We start from the raw sequence: 27,662 nt of genomic DNA, 5'->3' as shown, positions 1-27,662 counted from the left end.
AAGAAAAATCTTCTAATTTATAAGAAGTCAAATTTAACCCTAACATAGTATTAGAATAGGTAATTCTCACATTATTAGTAATAATTTATTGTTAAGTGAGTTTTATTGAGACTTGTGACTATGGACACTGGAGTTTTAGAGCAGGAAAGGTTGTTAGTCTGTGTTTCTTTCTCTCTCTCTCTCCCTCCCCCCGCCCCCTTCTCTCATGTATACCCATTTTGCAGTTAGGAAACAGAGGCCCAGTAGGTCAGCAATGGCTTAGTACGATTCACTTCACTTCCTAGTTCTCTTCATCTTGATGGTGACTGCTAAGAGGATAACTTGTGTTGTCTTTCTTTCTAGGGTAAAAACATTTTTTAGCTTTTGCTTTTAAAATTGTGCTAGTGTAATTTTCTTGTGATAAAGTAAAAGCTGCTATTACTTTGATTGTTGAATATTATTGAAAAAGTTAAAAAGTAAGCAGACTTTGTCTTGCTGTTTATGTATCAGATTTAATTAGAAATTGCATACAATAAGGGTTATAAAAATTTGAACTTGGTAATAAAATGAGTTTTTAGTTTTATATGAAATTATTAATTTATTGTTTTTCTTTACTAGACCCTAAATATAGTAACCTGGTCTCCTTGTGGACAATATTTAGCTGCAGGGAGTATTAATGGTTTAATTATAGTTTGGAATGTGGAAACCAAAGATTGCATGGAAAGGTATGATTCAGTAAATCTTTTGTCTCTTTTTTGCTTATTTCTATTAGTTTTTTTTTTTTTTTTTTTTTTGCGGTACGCGGGCCTCTCACTGCTGTGGCCTCTCCCGTTGCGGAGCACAGGCTCCGGATGCGCAGGCTCAGCGGCCATGGCTCACGGGCCCAGCCGCTCCGCGGCATGTGGGATCTTCCCGGACCGGGGCACAAACCCGCGTCCCCTGCATCGGCAGGCGGACTCTCAACCACTGCGCCACCAGGGAAGCCCTATTTCTATTAGATTTTTTTAAATTATTATTAAACATTTCAAATCTGCAATCATTAGATTGTTAAAATGCAGACATATAGCTATGTTTATCAAAACTTTTTCTAACTAAAATTTACCTAAAGAAATGTATAGCTTAGGGGGCTTCCCTGGTGGTGCAGTGGTTGGGAGTCCGCCTGCCAATGCAGGGGACACGGGTTCGTGCCCCGGTCCGGGAAGATCCCTCATGCCGCGGAGCGGCTGGGCCCATGAGCCATGGCCGCTGAGCCTGCGCGTCCAGAGCCTGTGCTCTGCAACAGGAGAGGCCACAACAGAGAGAGGCCTGCGTACCGCAAAAAAAAAAAAAAAAAAGAAAAAAAGAAAAAAAAAGAGAAATGTATAGCTTTTATTTTTCTTGACAGTGTTTTAAGAATTCACTTTTTAATTTTTAGGGTGAAACATGAGAAAGGTTATGCAATTTGTGGCCTGTCATGGCATCCTACTTGTGGTCAGATAGCTTATACTGATGCAGAAGGAAATCTGGGAGTCCTGGAGAATGTTTGTGACCCCACTGGAAAGATGTCAAGCAGTAAGGTAATAATAGGGTAGAACAGTTTCTTCAAAGTCTTTCTGTGGTCATGTGAATTTGGGAGACACCACAAACTACATTACTTTCTTTGAAAATTATAATTTATGTTATTAGATGCTCAGTAATGCTCTATCACAAAGAACATTTAAACTTGTTTAACCTAATGTTTCCCAAATACGTTTTACTAAGGAACTTCTTTCTCTCCATATAATATCCATTAATATTTCATGGCTTTCCAAGGAATACCTTTGTGAAAAACTGTAATATTTTAGTATCCTGGTGTTCTAGGTGTTTTTTGTTAAATGTTTTATAGATGAAAATTAGTTAATAACTGTAACTTAGTTTAGCCTAAGTTTTTCTGTCATGAATTCCCTTAACTCTTAGAGCTAACTATATACTTCTTATATACTTATATAGCTAACTATATGCTTCTTAAGCTGCACAGCCTGACTGAACTGCTTTAAACAGGCTGCCTTATTTTATACTTCCTTGTTTTTGTTCATTATTTCCCCTGAGGTGCCACTTAGCTTGCCTGAGTCCCCAAAGATTCAGAATTTGGTAGTAGTAGGTACTTAAAAGTGGGGCCGAAGGGACTTCCCTGGTGGTCCAGTGGCTAAGACTCCACGCCCCCAATGCAGGGGGCCCGGGTTCGATCCCTGGTCAGGGACCTAGATCCCACATGCTGCAACTAAGAGTTTGCATGCTACAGCTGAAGATCCTGCGTGCTGCAACCAAGACCCGGTGGAGCCAAATAAATAAATAAATATTAAAAAAAAAAAAAGTGGGGCTGAAAACAGGAGGGTTGATTTAACAAGCAAGTGGATCCCTCCAGTCTCAGCAACAGTGGGCACAGCTAGGTAACTGCCCTCCCTCACCCCTGTGTACATTCTGGCAGAAAGCTGGAGATTTATTCTCTAAGATAAGGGAAAACAGAGGTCACTGATCCAGGGACACTGGGTACAATTGAGTGGTGTTGGGTGAAGGAGGAATACTGTACTGAAAAGGATTAAATGAAAATGTATATACTTGAACGTTGAAATTCCCAGCTCACTTTTCATACTTGGCTCCCAGAGCATTGTCAGCCAGTCTTATGTTTTTCAGGCAGGAGATTGAAGATCTTTGGGGAATCCGTGTAAGAAAAAACCAAACCAGAGAGATTCTTCTTTTTATTTTATTTTTATTGAAGTATAGTGATTCATAATTTTTAAAGGATGTACTCCATTTATAGTTATTATAAAATATTGGCTGTATTCCCTGTTGTACAACATATCTTTGTAGCTTATTTTATACAGTATAGTTTGTGCCTTTTAATCCCCTACCCATATATTGCCCCTCCCCCCACCCCTCTCCCCTCTAGTTTGTTCTCTGTATCTGTGAGTCTGTTTCTTTTTGTTATACTCACTAGTTTGTTATATTTTTTATATTCTACATGTAAGTGATATCATATAATAGTGTTTGTCTTTCTCTGTTTCACTTATTTCTCTTAGCATAATACCTTAAGCTCCAAGTTCATCCATGTTGTTGCAAATGGCAAAATTTCATTCTTTTTTTATGGCTGAGTAGTATTCCAATATCTATGTATCTGTCTATCTATATCACATCTTCTTTATCCATTCAGCTGTTGATGGACACTTAGGTTGGTTCTATAACTTGACAACTGTAAATAATGCTGTTATGAACATTGGGGTGCATGTATCTTTTCCAGCTAGTGTATTTGTTTTTTTTCAGATGTACACCCAGGACTGGAATTGCTGGGTCATATGGTAGTTCTATTTTTAGTTTTTTTGAGAACCCTCCATACTGTTTTCCACAGTGGCTACACCAATTTACATTCCCACCAACAGTGTAGGAGGGTTCCCTTTTCTCCACATCCTTGCCAATATTTGTTATTTGTGTTCCTTTTGATAATAGCCATTCTGACAGGTGTGAGGTGATATCTCATTGTGGTTTTGATTTGCATTTCCCTGATGATTAGCAATGTTGAGCATCTTTTTGTGTGCCTGTTGGCCATCTGCGTTTCCTCTTTGCAAAAATGGCTATTCAGCTTTTCTGCCCATTTTTTAATTGAGTTTTTTGTTTTTTTGATGTTGAGTTGTATGAGCTGTTTATGTATTTCGGATATTAACCCCTTATCGGTCATATCATTTGCAAATATTTTCTCCTATTCAGTAAGTTGTCCTTTTGTTTTGTCAAAGGTTTTCTTTGCTATGCAAAAGCTTTTTGGTTTAATTAGGTTTCATTTATTTATTTTTGCTTTTATTTCCTTTGCTTTAGGGTTCAGCTATGAATAGCATTTACATGGTCATAATAAATCTAAATACTGTAAATTGATCCAAGCAAAATGAGAATATATCTATATTGGGTGGACAGGAGTAGGAGAATGGTGTATATGCATACAAGGGGAGTAGTGGTGGTTGAAAAATGGCACCAAATCCTCATCTTTCTTAACAGAAAGAAGTTAGTAACATCTATTAAATAGATAATTAAAACTGAAAAATCAAAAAATTTCACTGGAATATGATTTACAAGTGTGGAGGGAAGTATAAAAAGAAACAATTGAGAGCAGAGAAGTAAGTCGGAGGCTGCGCAGAGGATTGTTTTCATTTTTGTATTAAATCTTATAACACTGACTAATTTATATGCATGACTAACGTTGATAAAAAAGAAAATTAAATTGAGAAATAATTTTTAGTTCAACAACAATGTCCTGTTGTATAGCACAGGGAACTATATTCAGTAACCTGTGATAAACCATAATGGGAAAGAATATGAAAAAGAATACATATATGTATAACTGAATCAACAGAAGTTAATACAACACTGTAAATCAACTATGTCAATAAAATTTTTAAAACTTAAAAAAATTTTAGTTTAAAGGTCACCTCTTATAAAACCGTAACCCTTCTATCCAGAATTGCCCACTCTCTCCTTTTTGCTTTTACTCCTCATAGTACATGTTTCTGTTACAACACCTCTCACCGTAAGTTAAAACCCTCATTTTTGATAAGAAAGTCCGAAAAAAGTTTTTTGTTTTTTTTTTTTTTTTGCAGTACGCAGGCCTCTCACTGTTGCGGCCTCTTCCGTTGTGGAGCACAGGCTCCGGACGCACAGGCTCAGCGGCCATGGCTCACGGGCCCAGCCGCTCTGCGGCATGTGGGATCTTCCCAGACCCGGGCACGAACCCATGTCCCCTGCATCGGCAGGCGGACTCTCAACCACTGTGCCCCCAGGGAAGCCCCCTCCCGAAAAAAGTTTTTGACCAACTTGAGTACATAAACTTTTAGGACTATGGATAAAATAGTTAAATATCTTCTTATAGCATTTATCAATAGTTATTAATTTAATTATTCAAATCATTTGTTTAAACATATGAATTTAGAAGTATTTTTTTCTGTTCTCTCATTTCTTTAAATGTCAACTTTCCAGAACACAGTTATATGCACTTCCATCTAAAAGATTTGTGATATAGTCCCTTTTGAATCCATTAGTGGTGTTCTCATTAGACTTTTATACCCAACTATAAGTTTCCATTGACTTAACATTGTACAGTTTTTATTCATTCTATAGGAATAATTGTGATCCTTACAATGTATCTGCTTACTATTCACTTTTTAAAGTGATCTCAAAAATTGTTTACAGTGACATTCAGTACTTGCAATGATATGTTCATATTCCTAGGAATCAATGATTAATGTTGGATTTATTTGCCACTTTTGTTTTTCTTTTGATTCTATTTGTTTACTTCTGTAAGCATCAAAAAATACCCCAAAGACGAGCTTTAACTGAGATCATCTAAAGTAAACATCTTACCTAAGCAGTATCTTGTTCAAAATAAAAGTAAATGAGAGAATATCTTATAATGAGAGACTTTGTAAGGACTCATAGGTGACTTCTTTTCTGGAGAATGATTGTGAGGAATAAAATCTTGCTTTATATTTGGGTATACACATGTATTTCTTTACATGTCTGTCTTATACTTCCACCTTATCCGTAGACTATAAGGCATTTAAAATAAGGACTATGTCTTATATAAATATAAATACAATCTTCATAAACATATTTGCTCATTATTTTTACCAAGGCACTTGCTTACTTGGTAGAGTTTATAGGAGCATATTAAAAGATCGCCTTTTGAATAATTGTGTTTATCTAAGTAGTTCACTAATACTTTCTAATTTGTATTAATTTGTTCAAGGTATCTAGCAGAGTAGAAAAGGATTATAATGATCTTTTTGATGGAGAAGATAGAAGTAGTGCTGGTGATTTTCTAAATGACAATGCAGTCGAAACCCGCTCTTTTTCAAAAGGGATTATAAATGATGAGGAAGATGATGATGACCTCATGCTGGCTTCAGGTCGTCCTAGACAGCGAAGTCATATCCTAGAAGATGATGAAAACTCAGTTGGTATGAATTGACTTTGTGAATGTGATGATCCATCTTACTGATCAATATTTTCAATTTTTTATTAAAACTATTATTTAAAGTCAGTACTGGATTGGTAGAATGTAGCTATAGCATTAAATACGTATGTTGAAAAAGGTTTCAAAACAATGATCTAAGCTTCTGCTTTAGCAAACTAGAAAAAGAAGAGGAAATTAAACCCCAAGCGAGCAAAAGGAAGGAAATGATAAAGAACAGAATTCAATGAAATTGACAACCAAAAGCTATAGAGAAGTCAGTAAAACCGAAAGCTTATTCTTTGAAAAGATCAGTAAAACTGATAAATCTCTATCCTGATTGATCAAGAAAGAAAGACACAAATGACTAATATAAGAAATGAAAGGGGTATCATCACCGTGTATCCCATAGACCTTCACTATCCAATATGATAGCCATTAGCCACTTGTGGCTTTTGAGCACTTAAAATGTGGCTAGTTCAAATTGAGGTGTGTTTTAAGTATAAAATGCAACCAGATATTGAAGACAGTACAAAAAAGAGAATGTAAAATATCTTGGTCGTTTTTTACATTGAGTACATGTTGAAATTATATTTTAAATGCAGTATATTATTACAATTAATTACACCTGTTTCTTTTTACTATTTAAAATATGGCTACTACAAAATTTTACATCACATATGTAACTCACATTATATTTCTGTAAGATAACACTGCTATTAATAACAAAAGTTTAATAGGTGAATATTATGAACAACTTTGTGTCCATAAATTCAACAACTTAGATAAAATGGCCAGATTCTTTGAAAGACACAAACTACCAAGCTAACTCAAGAAATAGGTAACCTGGCCGCAACTAAAAGATACTCGTTGCTGCAACTAAAGATCCCGCACGTGGCAACTAAGACCCGGTGCAGCCAATTAAATAAATAAATAAATATTAAAAATTTTTAAACAAAAAGAAATAGGTAACCTGAATAGTTTGGTATCTGTTAAAGATATTGGGATTGTAATGAAAAACCTTTAAATAAAGTGACTATTACAACTTATATGCTAAAATTAGCACATTTGAACATTACCAAGTGAAATGCCAGTGTACAGTGATAAGTTGTGCTTCATTTAAAGCATATAGGGTTTATAGGATAGCACTCCTCAAATGTTTGGTTTCAGGAGCTCATTACATTCCTAAAATTTTTTGAGGACCCCAAAGAAAATTGTGTGTGGAGTTATATTTATTGTTATTTACTATGTTAGAAATTAAAACTGAGAAATTTTTAAAGTAGTCATTTTAAAGTAACATTAATAAACTCATTATATGTAAATGTAAATAACATTTTTTAATGAAAATAAAACAACTCTAGAAAAATGATATTATTTTACCCTTTTGCAGATCTTAGCATAGAAGACAGCTGGATTCTTTCATGTGCTTCAGGATTCAGTCTACTGCCATATATTTGTTTTTGTTTGAAGTATGTGAAAAAAATTTAGCCTCACACAATATGTAGTTTGAAAAAGGAGAAGTATTTTAATAGCCTATTGAAAGAATGGCAGATATTCTTCTTTGATGTTGCACCAAAACGCAACAAATGATCATTTCTTAAAGATTACTTGCAGTGTGGAATCTGAAAACTTTTTGGTGAACTTTTCAACTCTATTATTACATTAAAATCCATTGGTCTAACTTGAATGGATCTTTTTTTTTTTTTTTTTTTTTTTTTTTGGCGGTACGCGGGCCTCTCACTGCTGTGGCCTCTCCCGTTGCGGAGCACAGGCTCCGGACACGCAGGCTCAGCAGCCATGGCTCACGGGCCCAGCTGCTCTGCGGCATGTGGGATCTTCCTGGACCGGGGCGCAAACCCGTGTCCCCTGCATCGGCAGGCGGACTCTCAACCACTGCGCCACCAGGGAAGCCCTTGAATGGATCTTTTATCATGTTTGATTTTTTCACATATGCATTGGTAATTTGGAAAATACTGTTTCCTGAGCTTTGCAGACCTTCCTAATATTGACACGTTATCCAGAATAATATTTGTTAGTATCATCGCCAATCTCATCAGAAGTTTTTAAATATTACAAAGCAGTCAAGCTCATGGTGGCAGATACACGTTTTTCACTATTCTGATTTACGCTTGAAAGCTCCAATTTTATCATTGACCACAAATTCTGTCAGTTATTTTTCTTAAATGACCAGCTCACTTCATTTTTAAGAAAATGTTTGCCACATACTTGATAAACCATAGTTTATCTGGTATTTCCAATAAAAATGGTGTTACATGAAAAAATTAGCTAGTTCAGCTTACAAGTCAATTGCAGAATTGCTTTTTTTTTTTAGACAACCATCACAGTTCTTTTTTTTTTATTTTAATTTTTTGGCCGCACTACGCAGCATGTTTTTTTTTTAAATTTTTGACCATGCTGCGCAGCATGTGGGATCTAGTTCCCTGACCAGGGATCGAACCTACAACCCCTGCATTGGAAGCACAGAGTCTTAACCACTAGACCACCAGGGAAATCCCCCATCACAATTCTTTATGCACACTTCCCATTTTAACACAGAGAACATTTTTAAAAAATCTATGCAAAGATCAAGATTTAATAAAATTAATATTTTTACTGCAGTTGGTTAACAATACACTGACTACTAATACAGATTGGTGCCACTGCTTTGATTCATGCTAAGGTACCAGCAGTTTTACCCTCCATTGCTTTTGAATTATCACTGCAGATGTTAACACAGTGAAAGAGGCAAATAGTATTAAAATGTTAGTATTACTAAATATGAATGAACAAGGTTATTAGATTTCATAATGCTTTTCTTTTTCAAGGTAATAGGTATTTATGATTCTCTAATTATAATTCTTTGTTTTCTAGATGTTACAATGATAAAAACTGGTTCTAGTTTTCTCAAAGAAGAGGAGGAGGATGATCAGGCAGGCAGCATTCACAATCTACCAGTTGTAACATCCCAAAGGCCATTTTATGATGGTCCTATGCCAACGCCCCGGCAAAAGCCATTCCAGTCAGGTTCTACACCCTTGCATCTCACTCACAGATTCATGGTAAGCCTTGCATCTACATGTAACTTTAAAATAGTCTTTTCTCACTTTTAAGCATTTTATCTCACTGTAGTTAATTTTGTTTGGTAAAAATATTTTTTAAAAACCTTAGTTAACTGGCCTGGAACACTTTGGTTGATTATAATTTTGTGCTTGATTTATTTTATGGTTAACTCACAGTTTTAATCTTATTTCAACCTTATTATTGAATATTGTGTTAAATAAAATTCTGCTTTGCAAAATGGCATATAATGAACATAATAAATGTGACTGTATATCTTGCAGTACCTCTTGGCTATACTTCCAAACTTTACTTCTCATATTAGTTTTTATATAGGAGATTGTACTGATTCCAGAACACTAGTTAGAAGGTGTTTTTTAGAAAGCAACCACTGGTATGGTATACTATGAGAAGGTGATAAGTGCTATGAAAAAAAAAGCTATCTGCCCCTTTCCCCATGCCAATGGAATATATTCTCCAGAGGCACAGAGATTTTTCTGTTTTGTTTACTGATAGCACTTAGAACAAGGTATGGCACAATAGGCATTCAATATATATTTATGGATGAATGACTATATTAACTTTTTGTCTTAAGTTTGAGAGCTAAAAAAGTTTAATATTTTTTTTTGTTGATTACTTGAGGTTTTCCACTGAGGACTTTGACAGTTGTCCTTTTTAAATGGTATGGTCCTGGCATAAATTTGTAGATAAATATTAAAGGTGATGTTTTATTTAAAAAAAAAAACCTTTTTATTGCCATCAGTAATCATCATCAAGTAATAGATCTTAATTTTTTGAATATTGTCAAATACTTTATAGTTGTATTTGTGGTAGGGGAAAGGAAACACTAGGGCCTACCCTGCCTAGTGTGAGCCTATAGTGTACGTGAGTGGAAGACAAGTTTTCCAAATGGTATCAATTTATGCTGCCTTTTTTTTTTAATTCCTGGTGTGTGTGTGTGTGTGTGTGTGTGCGTGATTTTTATTTAGTTTTGGCTGTGTTGGGTCTTCGCTGCTGCGAGCAGGCTTTCTCTAGATACAGCGAATGGGGGCTACTCTTTTGTTGCAGTGCGCGGGCTTCTCACTGCGGTGGCTTCTTGTTGCAGAGCACAGACTCTAGGCATGCAGGCTCAGTAGTTGCAGCACATGAGCTCTAGAGCATGTGGGCTTCAGTAGTTGCCACGCGTGGGCTCAGTAGTTGCAGTGCACAGGCTTTAGGGTGTGTGGGCTTCAGTAGTTGTGGCACGTGGGCTCAGTAGTTGTGGCACATGGACTTAGTCGCTCCGTGGCATGTGCTATCTTCCCAGACCAGGGCTCGAACCCATGTCCCCTGCATTGGCAGGCAGATTCTTAACCACTGAGCCACGAGGGAAGTCCTGTGCTACCTTAAAATGTATATATGCCATAACTATAAACCAGTTAGTTGGACCAAAAGAAATATGCAGTCATATTTGTAAGTAAATACATTTTTGAAATGTTTTGTTTGACGAATTTAATGGTTCGGTTGTCCAAAGGTGAATTGTAAAGTATTTTTTTATGACAGTAATATAATTTTTAAAAATATTAGGTAAAATATTCCATTTGCTAATAAATAAGTATATATGTACCTTCTTCTCATGAGGAAAAGAATAATTAGTGATTGTTGCTCCGATGTTACTACTGTTACCTGAAACTATTTAGAGGTAAATAAGCTGTGGTTGCTCCCATAACTTAATCCCTGATATAGACTACATTATTTGTTAATTTGTACTATTTTAGTCTATTGATTCTAAGAACTTTACCCTTTCTCAGACTTGTATTTAACCTTACATGTTTGTAGGTGTGGAACTCTATTGGAATTATTCGCTGCTATAATGATGAGCAAGACAATGCCATAGATGTGGAGTTCCATGATACCTCCATACACCATGCAACACACTTATCAAACACTTTGAATTATACAGTAGCAGATCTTTCCCATGAAGCTGTTTTGTTGGCATGTGAAAGCACTGATGAACTAGCAAGGTAAATTCAAGATTATTAGGAAGAATTTGTTACTGTTGAACTGTTGTACTAAAAACGTTGAAATTCAGTACAAAAAGTTTGTAAGACAAAAAACAAAATTATGTCTTTTATAGTATGGCATTTCAGAAGGAAGAGTTTAGTACAAATAGCAGCACACCCGTAATACCTCAGAACATATGTCTGTTTTTGCTTATTTGTCCCCTTCTTACATAAGAGTAATACATGGATTAATTGTAAACCAGCAAGCTTAAGTAGTACAGAATTTTTAGAAAATGAAAATTCCCCCCAGAATTCTACTCTCACATATAACTACTGTTAACAATTAACAGTTAATCTAATCCCAGCCTTGGACAACTACTGATTTGGGTTTTGTCACTATAGATTAGATTTGAAACTTCACTTAAAAAAAAAAAAAAGGAAAAACACACTAAAAATGTTATTAGTATTATTTGTCATTTTGACTTTTTAACTTAAAAAACTTTAGACTTTAACTTAGATATATTGGTTGGTTGCTAGGTAGGTAGGTAGATATAGAGACAAGAAAATTATGATGGAAAAGCAGTGGATGCAGAATCTGTATTTTTTTTAAAGAAGAAAAAATATTTTATTCAGCTTTGTTATTTCAGCCAGCTTGCCCTGTTAATTTTTTCAGCTGATCATAATGCTTATATACTTGATCATAGATTTTACTAACTCCCAGGTGATTTGAATAAAATCCTTCTGACTGGATACATTAGTTCCTCGCTGCTCAAATTATGGTCCACAAACTAGGGGCATGGGTCACGTGGGAGCATGTTGAAAACACAGAATCACAGACCCAAGCCCAGACCTTCTGAGTCAGAATCTGCATTTTAACAAGATCCTCAGGTGATAGAGTATGCATTAAAGCCTGAGAAACACCAAATTGGGTCATTTTAATATTTTAATTGGTTTCCTAATTTACACATTGTAAAATCAACTCAATACTTTATTTAAAAAAATTTTTTTTTTTGTGGTACGCGGGCCTCTCACTGTTGTGGCCTCTCCCATTGCGGCGGACGTGCAGGCTCAGCGGCCATGGCTCATGGGCCTAGCCGCTCTGCGGCATGTGGGATCTTCCCGGACTGGGGCACGAACCCGTGTCCCCTGCATCGGCAGGCGGACTCTCAACCACTCACCACCGGGGAAACCCAATACTTTATTATTGTATTAAATCAGTTTACTAAAATAATCACTGTTGACTCAGTGTCTCTAACTCAGAATATTTTACATAATTAGAACATTTATTTCCATGGCAATTTTTTAAAATTGAAGTATAGTTGTTTTACAATGTTATGTTGGTTTCTGCTGTATAGCAAAGTGATTTAGCTATACATATGTATACATTCTTTTTTATATTCTTTTCCATTATGATTTATCACAGGATATTGAATATAGTTTTCTGTGCTATACAGTTGGACCTCAGTGTTTATCCAATTCTGTGTATAATAGTTTGCATCTACTAACCCCAGACTCCCAATCCATCCCCCCACATCCCCCTTCCCCCTTGGCTCCATGTGCAACTTTGATTTCGGATTGTTAAGACTGTTATGGTTTCCTGTTTGATCATTGTTCTTCTCTTTGTTTTCCTAGATATATTATTTCAGAGTCATATACAATGTTATCCTTTTATTTATTTTATTTTATTTTTTAAATATTGAAGTGTAGTTGATTTACAATATTGTGTTAATTACTGCTGTACAGCGAATTGATTCAGTTATATATATTCTTTTTCATATTCTTTTCTATTATGGTTTATCACTGGATATTGAATATAGGTCCCTCTGCTGTACAGTAGGACCTTGTTGTTTATCCATCCTATATATTCTAATTTGCATCTGCTAATCCCAAACTCCCAATCCTTACCTCCCCCACCCACCCTCCTGCTTGGCAACCACAAGTCTGTTCTCTATGTCTGTGAGTCTGTTTCTGTTTCTTGGATATGTTCATTTGTGTTATATTTTAGATTCCACATATAAGTGATATCATATGATATTTGTCTTTCTCTTTCTGATTTACTTCAATTAACATGATAATGTCTAGGTCCACCCCCCACCCCCCTTTTTTTTTCTGGCTGAGCTGCGTGGCTTGGGGATATTAGTTCCCTGACCAGGGATTGACCCGCATCCTCGGTAGTGAAAAAGCGGAATCTTAACCACTGTACTGCTAGGGAATTCCCATCTCCCTTTATTTTATTATATTATTTATTTATTTATTTATTTTGGCTGCACTGGGTCTTTGTTGCGGCATGCGGGATCTTTTAGTTGCAGCATGTGGACTTCTTAGTTGTGGCATGCATGCCGGATCTAGTTACCCAACCAGGGATGGAACCCGAGCCCCCTGCATTGGGAGTGCGGAGTCTTACCCACTGGACCACCAAGGAAGTCCCTCATCTCCCTTTATTTTAAATTTGAATTTAAAATTACTGTTTAGGAAGTCAGTACTGCCTCTGATTCTAAATGCTATGGTATCTACGTTTTGAAGCTTAAGTTTCATAATAACTTGCATGTATGTAAATATGCAAAGAAAAAAGACTGGAAACACAAATCAGATTGTTAGCAGTGGTTGGTCATCTTGCTGGTGGGATTATGATTTTTTTTTTCTTTTTCTCTTTGTTCTCCCATATTGAATTTTCTTTTTATTTTTGCAATGAGAGGACTCTTGCCTAACATTTTGATGCTTTCTTCCTTTTTAAAGATTTGGTTGTGATTTTTGTGTGTATTTGCAGCCTAGGATGACACTCTGCTGATTTTATCCTGCTTTTTTTCATTTAACATTATATTGTGAGCATTTTCCCGTATCTTTAATTATTCTTCAGTAACATGACTATTAATGGTTTTAACATAGTTCATTTTAAGGATATTTCATAATTACTTTCTTAAAGCCATTTTTGTATTATTTGTGTGTAATAGAAAAATAAACTATTTGATTGTTACTGGGTGTAATGATTAGTTATATATATGGAAAAAATGTCAAATGTGAAAGTTTGATTGTTTCTGTCTTGTTTTAATTTTTAGCAAGCTTCACTGCCTGCACTTCAGTTCATGGGATTCAAGCAAAGAGTGGATAGTAGACATGCCTCAGAATGAAAATATTGAAGCCATATGTCTTGGTCAGGGATGGGCTGCTGCCGCCACTAGCGCCTTGCTCCTTCGCTTGTTTACCATTGGAGGTGTTCAGAAAGAGGTCTTCAGTCTCCCTGGGCCTGTTGTGTCAGTGGCAGGACATGGAGAACAGCTTGTCATTGTTTATCACAGAGGTAGATTTTTTCTACTATTTTATAGTTTTACCATGACCTGAAGTAAAATGGAAATTACTTAAGCTTTTTTTCTCTCTGTTTTGGATTGTATCTCCTTTTGCATTTATTTTAGTATTTGAATCAGTATAATCTTTGTACAGAATTTTGTTGTATTCACTAATAGCAATGAAAATGAAAACATTTTATTTAAAGAAAAACTGTACTATAGAAAGAATTCTAAGGTAGAGTTTGGTTAATTGCTTCCATGTCTATACCTTATAAGAATTATCAGAGTTTAAATGCCTCAAAAAGTAAACTAACTCCTTGTGTGAAGGACCAAAGCAACTTTGAACGTGACTTAAAAAGTTGTTGCCTCCTTTTCCTCACTTCATATTCTGTCCTCAGTCCCCATTGCTGTGCTAAGGCTGGTTTTATTAAGGTTACCGATGATCTTTTTATGCTTATTTATTTAAACAATTCCACCAGAAATACTTTCTTCTCTTGGCTTCTGTGACGTCACTCTCCCATTTTTTTTCCTTAGGAGCTGATAACTCTTTCAGCTCCTTTGCTGGCTCCTGTTCCTATGCCCCACTCTTAGCTGGAGTACTCCAGGGCGCAGTCACAGCCCCCTTCTCTTCCTTTCACTAGGTCAGGAGCTATTAGTCTTTCGACTGCTTAGCCCTAGTGAGAAATATATTCTATGTTGCTATTCTATACATACCTGCAGATATAACTAGAATGAAAGTCTCATGGACAATATTTACTCTTTGATTTCATTTTTCTTTAAATTCTGGTTGTAACTCTGGATTGATTTCATGACTCACAGGTCAAAAAATGCAGTTTGAGAAACTACTTTGGGATATCTCATTAACACCCATGGCTTTAATACATCTATATGTTCATGACTTCTACATTAGTATCACCAGCCCTACCCACTCCTTGTGTCTCCAGACTTACATATCCAATTGCCGACTTGAAATCTCTATGTAGAGTTTTGATACTTATCTCATACTTAACTTGGTCACAATAAAGCCTCTGGGCTTTCTTTTTCCCTCCAAACTTGCTTCTTAGTTTTTCCATTTCAGTAAACGTCATACTATCAATCTAGCTACTCAAGCCAGAAATGTTAAGAGTTATCCTCTTTTTCCCTCACGTCCCCACATCACTCTGTCAGCAAAGTCATTATCATGTCAGTTCACACAACGCATTGTACATCTGTCTCTTTTTATCTCCACTAAAACCCTGGTGCAACCCAGATATCATCTCTTGGACTGTTGGAATAACCTCCTAACTAGCTTTTCAGCTTCAATTCTTGCCTGCCACAATCCATTCTCCACATAGCAGCCTAGGTGACTTTTTTTTTTTTTTTTTTTTTTTTTTTGCGGTACGTGGGCCACTGCTGTGGCCTCTCCCGTTGCGGAGCACAGGCTCCGGACACACAGGCTCAGCGGCCATGGCTCACGGGCCCAGCCGCTCCGCGGCATGTGGGATCTTCCCAGACCGGGGCACGAACCTGCATCCCCCGCATCGGCAGGCGGACTCTCCACCACTGCGCCACCAGGGAAGCCCCCTAGGTGACTTTTTAAAAACATAAATCCAATCACTTTCCTATTCTGCTTAGAATCCTCTGATGTCTTCCTATTGCTTTAGAATAAAAATCAAACTTGTTATCCCAGGTGGCAAGGTCCTACATGATCTGACCTTTGCCTGTCTCTTCAACCTCATCTCTTACCACTTTTTTTCTTGTTACTGGTTCTGGCCCTACTGGCTTCTTTGTGTTCTTCAAACTCACCAAGCTTGTTCCCAGCTTAGGCCCTTTTCATTAGCTTTTCTCTGTCTACTGTAGTGCTCCTACCCCTATCGTTTGGATGGCTGACTCCAACTTGCAAATCATATCTCAGTTTAAATTTCACTTTCTCAAAAGGCCACTTTTGCCTGTCCAATCTAAAGTAGCCACTCAGTCTGACACTCTGTATCACATTAGTATTTTAATCTTTGATAATGACACTTAGTATTTTCTTTCTTTTTAAATTAGCTTTTCCTCTCCTACCTGAATATGAGTTTCATGAGAACACTGACTTTGTCTTGTTTACCATTGTAGCCTCAGTACCTGGTACAAAGTAAGCTCTCTTTAAATACTTCTTGAGTGAATGAATTACCACTTATAAACACTTTATATAAATAGTCCATGTAACATACTGTTCTGCTTCTAATCCCTGAATGGTGCCTCAGGTAAGTGGCTTATCTATAAAAAGTACTGCTAACTTAGGAATTTATCACAAAATAAAATTCAATTCAGAGAAGATAATTTAGACTACATCATAGCTAAATAACCTTTGATACCTGATTTATATTTACATTTTCTCCCTAGGTACAGGATTTGATGGGGATCAGTGCCTTGGAGTTCAACTGCTAGAGCTGGGGAAAAAGAAAAAACAAATTTTACATGGTGATCCTCTTCCTCTTACAAGGAAATCCTACCTCGTATGGCTTGGCTTTTCAGCTGAAGGCAAGATAAATTCATTTATATTTAAGTCATTTTTCAAGAAGAAAATTGCTTCATTATTTATTCCTAATTAATTTGCTTAAAGATAAATTGTCTATATTTTATGTTTAAATTTATTTTAATATATTGGCCGAACTGGAAACTGGAATTTCCAGGCGAGGTAGCCACTGTTTTATGTACAAGATCTCTTCTTCATCAGAATTCTGATTAGAACACTTACAAAGAGGGAAATAAGTTTTTCTGAAAGTTTATTAGCTAGCAAAAAGGAGATACAAATCACTGTTCAAGTTTTGGCTTTTTTAGCAGATTCTACGTGAAAATCAGGAATTTTCTACTGATTTCCACTATAGTAACCACTAACCACATGTGGCTATATAGAGAGCACTTGAAAAGGGGCTAATTTGAGTTGAGATGTGCTATAACTATAAAATACTCTCCAAATTTTGAAGGCTTAGTATGAAATAAAAAAAGTGTAAAAAATTTCTATAATTCTTTTACATTGATTACATGTTAAAATGATAATATTTTGGATATATTGGATTTAATAAAATATATTATTAAAATTAACTTCACTTTTTTTCCCCCTTTTGTCATGTGGCAGGAGGAAATCAAAAATTACATTTGTGGCCCACATGATATTTCTATTGAACAGTGTGCTGTTGTAGACTCACTAACAGTGGGTTATGACAAATGATTTGAAGGACACTGAGGAGTACCTTATTTTAAGGCACTTGTTAACCCTGTCTTCTGGCTTAAATATTTCTATTATTGGAGATTCATGCCCTTTAATTACATCATTGGAAACTCTAGTTTGTCTTTAAAAAAAACCCAACCATTTCTGGATGTGTTTTCTATTGGGATATTAATTAGTCACTTATGCTTTAATAATGTGACCATTACTAACTTCCATTCATATAGCTTTATTTTTTCTCCCAGTTACCAATCAGATCTAGACCCTGAGGAAACTGCTGTTTGCAGAGTAAGAGGGGTGTGAAGTCACAGATAAAAAAAGGATAATTAGGGAATTTGCCATGTACTTCCTGAAATGGGAGCAGAGTAGGTGGGAAACAGGGATGCTTACTTGTTTCCTAGGTAAGTCTAGGAGCAGAACAGTGGGGAACTGTTGGGGAACAGAACAGTGACAAGACCAAGAGATGGGGGAGGAAGAAGAGTACTAAAGACAGATTTCTCTACATCATCACCTTGCATTAGGTTCTCCTCATTTTTCCAAGTCTCTCTTGAGCAAGGAAACTTCAGATTCAATTTTAACTTCTTTACTGAAATTGGCTTTGAAAAACTGCCGTATTCCAGCAGGTGGCATAGTTTTCACTGAATTGATCAGGGTTTTTTTTCCTCTTTTTTTTGAATAAATTTTAGTCACATCACATGCAATTTTTTTTTCCTTTGATTCAGTTAGGTCTTACTCTATGTGGTTAGTGAAATTTTATGGGAAATAATCTTGGATTATTTGCCTTTTGGGTTTGGCGGAAGTTTTTTTTTGTTTGTTTGTTTTTGTTTTTTGTTTTGCTTTTGAATTGAAAGTTGATTGATTGGTGTGTGTATTTGAAAAAGGATTTATTTAACAAATATGTAGCTATGTTTCCAGGTGATTTGTTTTTCTTTGGGTATATAGGTACCCCATTTAATGTGGATTCAGAAGGCATTGTTCGAATGCTTAACAGAGGACTTGGTCATACATGGACTCCTGTATGTAACACAAGAGAGCACTGCAAAGGAAAATCTGATCACTACTGGGTGGTTGGTATCCATGAAAATCCCCAGCAACTGAGGTGGGCTATTAGAAAATGCTTAGTTGACTCTTTTTTAAAAAGTACTTTGAAATTCTTTATTATGCTTATCTTTAAAGGTATTTTTTAAAATCTTTAACCTTAGCTCATTTACTTTCCATATTCACTAAATTAGGAATTTGTTTACATTCACTTTGAAGTTTTCAGCCAGTTGCTTGACTTGGAACCTGTTGAGCAAAATAGAAACTAAGGGAATTCCCTGGAGGTCCAGTGGTTAGGACTCTGCGCTTCCACTGCAGGGGGCATGGTTTTAATCCCTGGTCGGAGAACTAAAATCCCGCAAGCCGAGCTGCGTGGCCTAAAAAAAAGAAAACAAGTTTATTAGTGTGACTAGCATTATTTCAGCCAGATAGGGAGGGGCGTTTTGGGTAAACATCACATTTCATCTTTTATTATAGCCTTTTATTTTAAACTTTGATTTAGAATTGAATATATAATTTAGTTGCTTTTTGAGATTTTTAGCTTAATTGTTGTTATAGGGGAGTGGGCTAGTAGAAATTTAGTAGTTGACTGCAAGTGTAGAATTCTCAGTACATATAGTCTCTACTCAGTATTGTGTTGAGTATTTAACTCTTTTTTGACACCAGATATCTTCTTGGTCTAAAAGACTGTCGGTGACATTGTACAGATACTTGGTGAACAAAGAAGTCTCTGCTTTCGTGGAGCTTATAGTCTGATTGGGGAGACAGATAACAGAAACAACTAAATATTAATTACTACTTAGAATAAATACTACCCGTTAATCTGAACAGACCCATGATGAAGAATAACAGAAGAGCATTTTCTAGATAGTATGGTCATAGAAGATTCTTTTTTTTAAATAAATTTATGTATTTATTTATTTATTTTTGGCTGCATTGGATCTTCGTTGCTGCGCACGAGCTTTCTCTAGTTGTAGTAAGTGGAGGCTACACTTCGTTGTGGTGCACAGGCTCTAGGCTTGTGGGCTCAGTAGTTGTGGCACATGGCTCAGTAGCTGTGGCTCACGGGCTCTAGAGCGCAGGCTCAGTAGTTATAGCGCACGGGCTTAGTTGCTCCGCAGCATGTGAGATCTTCCTGGACCAGGGCTCGAACCCGTCTTCCCTTCATTGGCAGGTGGATTCTTAACCACTGCGCCACCAGGGAAGTCCCAGTCATAGAAGACTCTTAATGGAGGTAGTATTTAGAATGAGACCTGGAGGCCAAGGGGGTCTGTTATGGAAGAATGGATTGAAAAGCAATCCATGAAGGGTAAACAGCATGTACAAAGGCTGTGAGGTCAGAAAGAACTTGGTGTGTTTGAGGAATTAAAAGGATGTAAACATGGCTGGAGTACAAAGAAGCAAGGGGTAGCAGGGAATATAAATCCAAGTTGGTATCAGTAAGTTAGACATAGGCTGCATTATAGGCCATGATAGAGAAGTTTGGATTTTCTTTGAAGTATAACAAGAAGTCATTCAAGGGTTTTATCCAAGGGAATGATATAATCTGATTTATACTATAAAACGACAAATGTATGTGGTAAATGGATTGGCAAGGGTAGGACTGGAAGCAGGGAGACCAATTTTTCAACCAGGGATTTTTTCCACTCTTCTGGGGATGTTTGGAAATGTGGGGTATTGTTTTTAGTTGTCACAAGGATTAGGACTTACTCTATCATTCAGAGTAGGCTGGAACTAGTGTGGGGCAGTGGAAATGAAGAGAAGCAGGTTCAAGATAGAAACAGGATTTGCTGGTAGTTTGGGGGTTGGGAATGAGAGAAGAATCAATGACACCTACATTTCTAGTTAAAGCTACTAGATAAATAGTTGTACCATTTATAGAAATAAGGAAGATAAAAATGAATACTTTCTTGGGTGTGTTAAGCCTGCACAATATCCAGAGGAAGATATCAAGAAGGTGTTGGGGGCTTCCCTGGTGAAGCAGTGGTTAAGAATCCACCTGCCAATGCAGGAGACATGGGTTTGGGCCCTGGTCTGGGAAGATCCCACATGCCACAGAGCAACTAAGCCCGTGCATCGCAACTACTGAGCCTGCGCTCTAGAGCCCGCCAGCTACAACTACTGAGCCTGCATGCCACAACTACTGAAGCCCACGCACCTAGAGCCCGTGCTCTGCAACAAGAGAAGCCTCCGCAATGAGAAGCCTGCGCACCACAATGAAGAGTAGACCTCGCTCACCGCAACCAGAGAAAAGCCTGCTCGCAGCAACGAAGACCTAAAATGGCCAAAGATAAATTAATTAATTAAAAAAAAAAGAGAAAATGCTTAACTTTAAAAAAAAAGGAAGGTATTGGAATATATGATTGAAACTCAGAAATTTTGGCTGGTTATATACATTTGGGAATCATCAGATTATAGAAGGTATATAAAGTTATAGTAATAAATGAGAAGAAAGAGACAAGGTATCAGTCCAACCCCAAAGAAATTCCAGCATTTAGAGGTCAGTTATTGGAGTAGAAGCTTTTGAATGAGAAAAAGAAAGATTAGCTAAGCAATTAAGAGAAAAATCGCCTGAAGAGGGTCATGTCATAGAAACTGTAAGTGGAGACTATTTCAAGAAGCAATAATCAGAAAGGGAAATTAAAATGGCTTTCAAATATATGAAAAGATGATTGATGTCCCTTGAAGTAAGATTAAACACAAATCAGAACTAAAAAGATTTCTCTTTTTACCTATTAAATTAGAAAAATCTGAAAATTTGATAACACTCTTAGCTGGTGAGGCTGTGGGGAAATAACCACGTTTATGTATTGCTGACGGGAGTGTAAGTTGGTCACAATCCCTGTGGAAAGCAATTTGTCAAGAACTATCAGAATTAGAAATGCATATGCCCTTTGACCCAGTGAATCTGTCTTTAGGATTTATCCTGCTGAAAAACTAGTACTTGCTATTTGAAGTATAATCCATGGAAAAGAACACATATAATAAATGTTGGCAAGGGTGTGGAGAAAAGGGAACCCACATATACTGTTGGTGGGAATGTAAATTGGTACAGCCACTGTGGAGAACAGTATGGAAGTTTCTTAAAAAGCTAAAAATGAACCCAGAAATGACCCAGAAATTCCACTGCTGGGTATATATCTGAAGAAAACCAAAAACACTTAAGTGGAGAAGATTCATGCATCCCCGTGTTCGCAGCAGCGTTATTTACAGTTGTCAAGTTATGGAAGCAACCTAAGTGTCCATCAACTGCTGAATGGATAAAGAAGATGTGGTATATATACATGATTTTTTTTTTTTTTTTTTGCGGTACGTGGGCCTCTCATTGTTGTGGCCTCTCCCGTCGTGGAGCACAGGCTCCGGACGCACAGGCTCAGCGGCCATGGCTCACGGGCCCAGCTGCTCCGCGGCATGTGGGATCCTCCCGGTCCGGGGCACAAACCCATGTCCCCTGCATCGGCAGGCAGACTCTCAACCACTGCGCCACCAGGGAAGCCCTACATGATTTTTTAAAAGATATTTTATCAGGTGTAATGAGAGGGAAGAAGATAGGTGCAAATGCAGATAGATTTAGTGGATGAAAGGTGACAGGAATTCTTGTCTGATGCCTTCTGTTTTGGTGGCAGATTTTGAAGCAAGATAGAGGGGATTTTTGAAGGCATTGGTAGGCAAGTGTGGATGTTTGAGAAGACATAGTCTTCTTAAAGAATGTGAAATTGAACTTAGTAGAAAATCATAGAGGAATTGCTGGTTATTATTTCTGTATGTCGTGTGTTTTCAAAGTCTCCAGATAGTCCATTATTGACATATTTAGTATCAGAAGGAATTTATTAAACTTTTTAAAAATTCTAATTAATTAAGTTTTGGCTGCGTTGGGTCTCTGTTGCTGCACACGGGCTTTCTCTAGTTGGGGCAAGCGGGGGCTACTCTTCGTTGCAGTTCACCGGCTTCTCATTGTGGTGGCTTCTGTTGTTGCGGAGCACAGGCTCTAGGCACTCGGGCTTCAGTAGTTGTGGCTCGCGGGCTCTAGAGCATAGGCTCAGCAGTTGTGGTGCACGGGCTTAGTTGCTCTGCAGCATGTGGGATCTTCGTGGACCAGGGCTCAAACCCGTGTCCCCTGCGTTGGCAGGCAGATTCTTAACCACTGCACCACCGGGGAAGTCCCTAGTTAACTGTTTCTAACAGTTCTTAGAGTGTAGGTTGTTCTCAGGGATTTTTTTACATGTCTGTTTCCAGGAATCAAGTTTTTAGTAACTTGAATGAAAGAATTCATATTTTATCTTAATCAGAGGTTTAGTTTTTAACCTAAAAGGATTTTTACTGTTCCACCTAATGTTTATTCAAGTAAGATTATTCATTTTGTTTGTTAATATTATTATCTTAAGGAAGTATGTGAAGTTATTCATTTGCAATGAATAATTTTGGTTTTTCATTTAATATTAAAACTATTTTATCAAGTTCAATTTTTACACCCCCTAATAATTTGTACAGCTGGCTTTTTTTTTCTTGCTTTATAGTTAAGATCTGTGAAGAGTTTTAACTCTCATTAAAAGACATGATAATTACAGCTGGTAACATTTAACTTAAATTCAACATGGGCTTCCCTGGTGGCTCAGTGGTTAAGAATCCGCCTGCCAGTGCAGGGGACATGGGTTCAAGCCCTGGCCCGGGAAGATCCCACATGCCATGGAGCAACTAAGCCCATGTGCCACAACTACTGAGCCTGTGCTCTGAAGCCCGTGAGCCACAACTACTGAAGCCTGCATGCCTAGAGCCTGTGCTCCGCAGCAGGAGAAGCCACCGCAATGGGAAGCCCGTGCACCACAACAAAGAGTAGACCCCGCTCACCACAACTAGAGAAAGCCTGCGTGCAGTAACAAAGACCCAACACAGCCATAAATAAATAAATTAATTAATTTAAAAAATTTCAACATGGGATAAAAAAAATAATGGACTTCAAATTACAGTTTTTGACTTGGAAGGATTTTAGAAATTGTCTAGGCCAGTGGCTCCTGACATTTTTAAGCATAAGAGTCCTTTTAAATGTCAAAGCATTTCATGACCTACAAATGATAGCAGCTTATACAGTGAGTATCAGTTGATAGAGAAAATCCATAATAGCAGGAAATTTCTATAGACGTAAAGATTATATTTGAACCTAAATTTGTATTATAAGTTACATCATGTACATGCATGTGAAAATTCTAGTTCATAAAGTGGAAACTCTTTTATTCATTCTACAGACAGTTCATGGTGCCCGTGTGAATGCATGGTCACTTTGCAATAGCTCAGCAGCCCTACAGGGATAAAAAAATGAGAACCACCAGTTTCTTTTGGTCTAGTTCCTGTGCTCTGCCTTTACTCCTGGTCCTTTTCCCCAATTTTTACAGGTGAGAAAACTGAGGCCCAAAAAGATTAAGTAACTTGGGATCACACAGCTAGTTAGTAGCAAAAAAATTACTATATTTTCTCTGTTGAAATACAGGAACAGTGGAAGTTGAGTTGATAAATAGATTGAAAGAATAAACTTATCCCTAAGGACTGGCTTATTCTAGGGGAATAATTGAATTACTGAGGGAAATCTCATACCGCTGACATTTGAAACACTGAGAAGATAATGCTGAAAAATATATGTACTTGTATATACCGTGATAAATGGATCAGAATGTTTTTCACTTTTTCCTGGCTTTATTCTGGAACAATCAACTTGAATAAGAATGTTTTTCAAAGATTGGAAGTTACATTTCTCAGTATGGCCTACTGCGCTTCTCATACCAGCTTTCCTTACATTTAGACACATGTAGAGGATGATTAATTTCCTTCCTATTGATAGAGAGGTCCGTGAAAGCCTAGGGAAGAAAACTGTACAACCATCTTTAGTAGCCTGCTGCTGTGTTTAATGAGACTTAATTATCCTTGCTATCAAGAAATTCATTCTTATATTTATTTAAATCTCACGCTTCCGTTTGCTCTCAGTGTTCGTGGTAAAGATAGCAAACCACTTGCTCCTCTGGAAAGGCAGCATTTCGTAATGGTCCAGCGCTGGAACCTGCTGCACTATCCTGGCTGAAATGCTCACTGTGTAGCCCTGGCCATGACATTTAGACACTCTGTGCCTCTGTTTCCTCATTTCTAAAACCAGGATGAAGCTAGTACCCATCTCACAGAACTACTGTGAAGATGAAGTGATGTAGTACTTAGAACAGTGCCTGGCCCTTAGTGAGTGTTCATTGAATGTCAGTTGTTAATAACAACAGTAGTTTTCTTACCGTCACTACTTTAAGGCATTTAGCCTTGTATTTCATGGTTAATGATTATCTGTTTTTATAATCTTTCCTTTTTAAATACATTTTCTAACCCAGATTCAGCAGTATTTTTGCTTTCTTTTTGGTGAGGAAATATATTTTGTTAAAAATAATTTTTAAAAAATTCATTTGAATCAGTACAAAACACCTGCCTTTAATTACTGATGTGTAGCATATCTGATTTCCTACCTCTTTGAAATGAACTTCAGTTTAGCAGAAATTGTCTTTATGGTTTCCTCTGAAGATTTTTTTTATTGTCACCACTGGTTAATACATAACTGAGAGTTTACTGATTTTCGTGCCACAATCTAATTTGCAGTCTACAAACATCAATGTTCCTTTTCTCTTTAGTTTAGTTTAGTTTTTTACCTTATTCTGCTTTATTTTTTGATATTAGAACATATTTATTTAATGATATTTTACGCAGGCACTTCATATCAGGCATTCTCTTTGGTTTTTAAAAACTCTTAAGAGTTATTTAATGCACTTGAAAACAGACTTTTTTTTGCAAGTTATGTTCATTTAACAAGCATTTGCTAAAAGTACTGACTACATGTCCTATGCTACATGAAGATAAATTGGGCCAGCAGCCTGGAAGAGTTGGCTGGTAAAATCATTATCTGCTCCTGAGTCAGTGCTCTAAAAGAGTTAAATCCCCTCGAACACTGAAAAGAGTCCCATGCAACACAGAAGACAAGCAAAACTCACTAACTCTTAGAAACTTATTCTGGACATTGGCCCCAGTTTTCTCCAGTTTGATATTTTTCAACTCTTTAATATAAGAGAACAAATTTTGTGATTTGTTTGGAAAGGAATTGAGGTAATTTTGTCTCCTTAGTAAACTGTGGTTTATTTTTTCACATTTTATCCTCCAAATGGTTTAGCCACAGTTTCCAGGAAACTCATTCATTGTAGGCAAAACCCATCAAATTAGCAGTCAAATGAGTTTGGTTTTTCCTCTTCTTCCATGAAAGAGATACCCAACAGAGAAAAGGTCTTTTTACTTCAAGTCTTTAAAGCTAAGAAAAGGATAAGAAATGTGAATTGATGCATCAAATTGATACATTTGATGTAAATGTGGCTTTAAAAAAACTATTAGTAAAATCCTCATCAATTTTTCTTTATGATAATCGCTTACTATGACTAAATAAAGTATTAGAGTTGTAAAATGTTTTTAAACGGGAGAGTCTGAGTCACTTTATAGAAAAAAAAATGTTAAGGCAGTTAAGATTACTCCCAACATTCCTCCTAGTTTTGTTAATGTACATATATGCATATGTAATTGCACTCGTCCTTTCTGAATGCACATGTTCTGTCTTCCGTTTTGCATGACTAAAATGGTTTTGTGAATAGGTGCATAACAGAATTGCTACAAGAGGTTTTTCCAACGCTGAGTATTCACATTGCCACCTCATACTATGTGGTGCAAACCACTGATTTATGTGAAATCATAAAAGGGGAGGAGGTAGAAAGAAATGAGGATTTATGTTAAAAATATTGGAACTCTAAAACCATGTTTGTTTTTATTATATTGTCGCAAAAAGAAGGAAAGGGAGTATTTAAATCTTACTAGAAAGGGAGCCTATGTCATATTCCTGGGTAATGCCACTTATTTATTTTTTAACTATTCTAGTGGACATTTGATAATATTAGAAGATATTTATGAAAAAAATTTTAAACCTGAGGGCCTAATTTCTACTTAGTATTTTCCTTCAAGAAAGGCATAACTTAAAGCCCTGGTTAAAAGGCTGTATTACCGGATGGCTGTTAGTAAGCATTGAACAAGGGTCTATGTTTTTTAAATGACTTTATGAAAATTAGAAAATTTGTCTGTAGTACTTAGAGTGTGCAGTTATGTTTTTCTTATAAATAATTTGGAGTACATACATTAAAAGAGTATTCTGCATATATAAATCACTCTGATGAATGGATACTTTTTAATTCATAAATTGCATTAGTACTCATCCTGATGGGTATATATGAGTGCCTTACATATTCTAGTCAGAAAAGTCCTTGCCAACTGAACTATTACCGCATAAGGCAACCCTTCATTTAGCAGAGCAGATATACAGTATAACCTTTTTATAATAATAATGGATTTTCTGCTTCACTCTCACCAATATCTAATAATAAACACTTATTGGACATTTCACCCTCTTTTTCTCTTACATGACACTTTCTACCAACAGTACCAAGTGTTTTCAAACTGATGAATGAAAGTGAATATGCTGTATCAGCATTTTATCTTAGGGCAATCTGTTTTATAACATGGATCCCATGACAAGTGTTTATGGCACAATTTCTGTATTTTGGAAGTGGGCATTTTGCTAAGGAAAATCTGAAAAGCTGATTTCACTATTAGTGATTGTTCATTTAATAAAGCTGATGTGAGGAGGAATTTTTGAAGTTCTTGAAGTACGTGGAGGGGTAATTTTGATACTTAATCAGGCCTAAAGTACTTTTTTTAAAGAGGAATCTTTTGTATATTATTAAGCCAGCTATTAGAATAATATTATTCCAAGTTACTAACTTTTGGAAAATTTATAATCTAGCAGTTTTTATGATATTTTGGAAAGTTTTTATGGTGAGACTGTTTCTTTCCTGACAGGTGTATTCCTTGCAAAGGTTCTCGATTTCCTCCCACCCTTCCACGCCCTGCTGTAGCTGTATTACCCTTTAAGCTTCCTTACTGTCAGACTGCCACAGAGAAAGGACAAATGGAGGTATGCACAAATCTTACCTTGACACTCTGAGTTTGATAATACCCTGCCTGTGACACAGGCATTTAAAATTATTCTGATGACCAGTGTTGAGTATTCATTACTTGTGTAATTAAAGAAATGGCAGTAGCTGTGAGGGAGAGGGCTGCTTCCAGGG

At 36.6% G+C, this 27,662-nt stretch overlaps 1 protein-coding gene across 1 annotated transcript in view; it reads left to right on the top strand.

Annotated features, from left to right (window-relative positions):
• The window catches only part of WDHD1 (WD repeat and HMG-box DNA binding protein 1), a 61,612-nt gene that overhangs the window by 19,208 nt on the left and 14,742 nt on the right, over positions 1 to 27,662 (top strand). The window contains exons 9-17 of the mRNA XM_082619234.1: positions 598 to 704; positions 1,394 to 1,535; positions 5,726 to 5,936; positions 8,801 to 8,988; positions 10,805 to 10,989; positions 14,025 to 14,266; positions 16,617 to 16,754; positions 18,385 to 18,541; positions 27,394 to 27,508. Of these exons, the coding sequence (XP_082475360.1) occupies positions 598 to 704; positions 1,394 to 1,535; positions 5,726 to 5,936; positions 8,801 to 8,988; positions 10,805 to 10,989; positions 14,025 to 14,266; positions 16,617 to 16,754; positions 18,385 to 18,541; positions 27,394 to 27,508 (1,485 nt within the window). The remainder of the gene's footprint in view (positions 1 to 597; positions 705 to 1,393; positions 1,536 to 5,725; positions 5,937 to 8,800; positions 8,989 to 10,804; positions 10,990 to 14,024; positions 14,267 to 16,616; positions 16,755 to 18,384; positions 18,542 to 27,393; positions 27,509 to 27,662) is intronic.

Source organism: Mesoplodon mirus (genome assembly GCF_964341445.2).
Source record: "Mesoplodon mirus genome assembly, chromosome: 4".
Classification (NCBI taxonomy): Eukaryota; Metazoa; Chordata; class Mammalia; order Artiodactyla; family Ziphiidae; genus Mesoplodon; species Mesoplodon mirus.
Note: the sequence above shows the minus strand (reverse complement) of the source record. Positions and strands in the feature narration are given on the sequence as shown.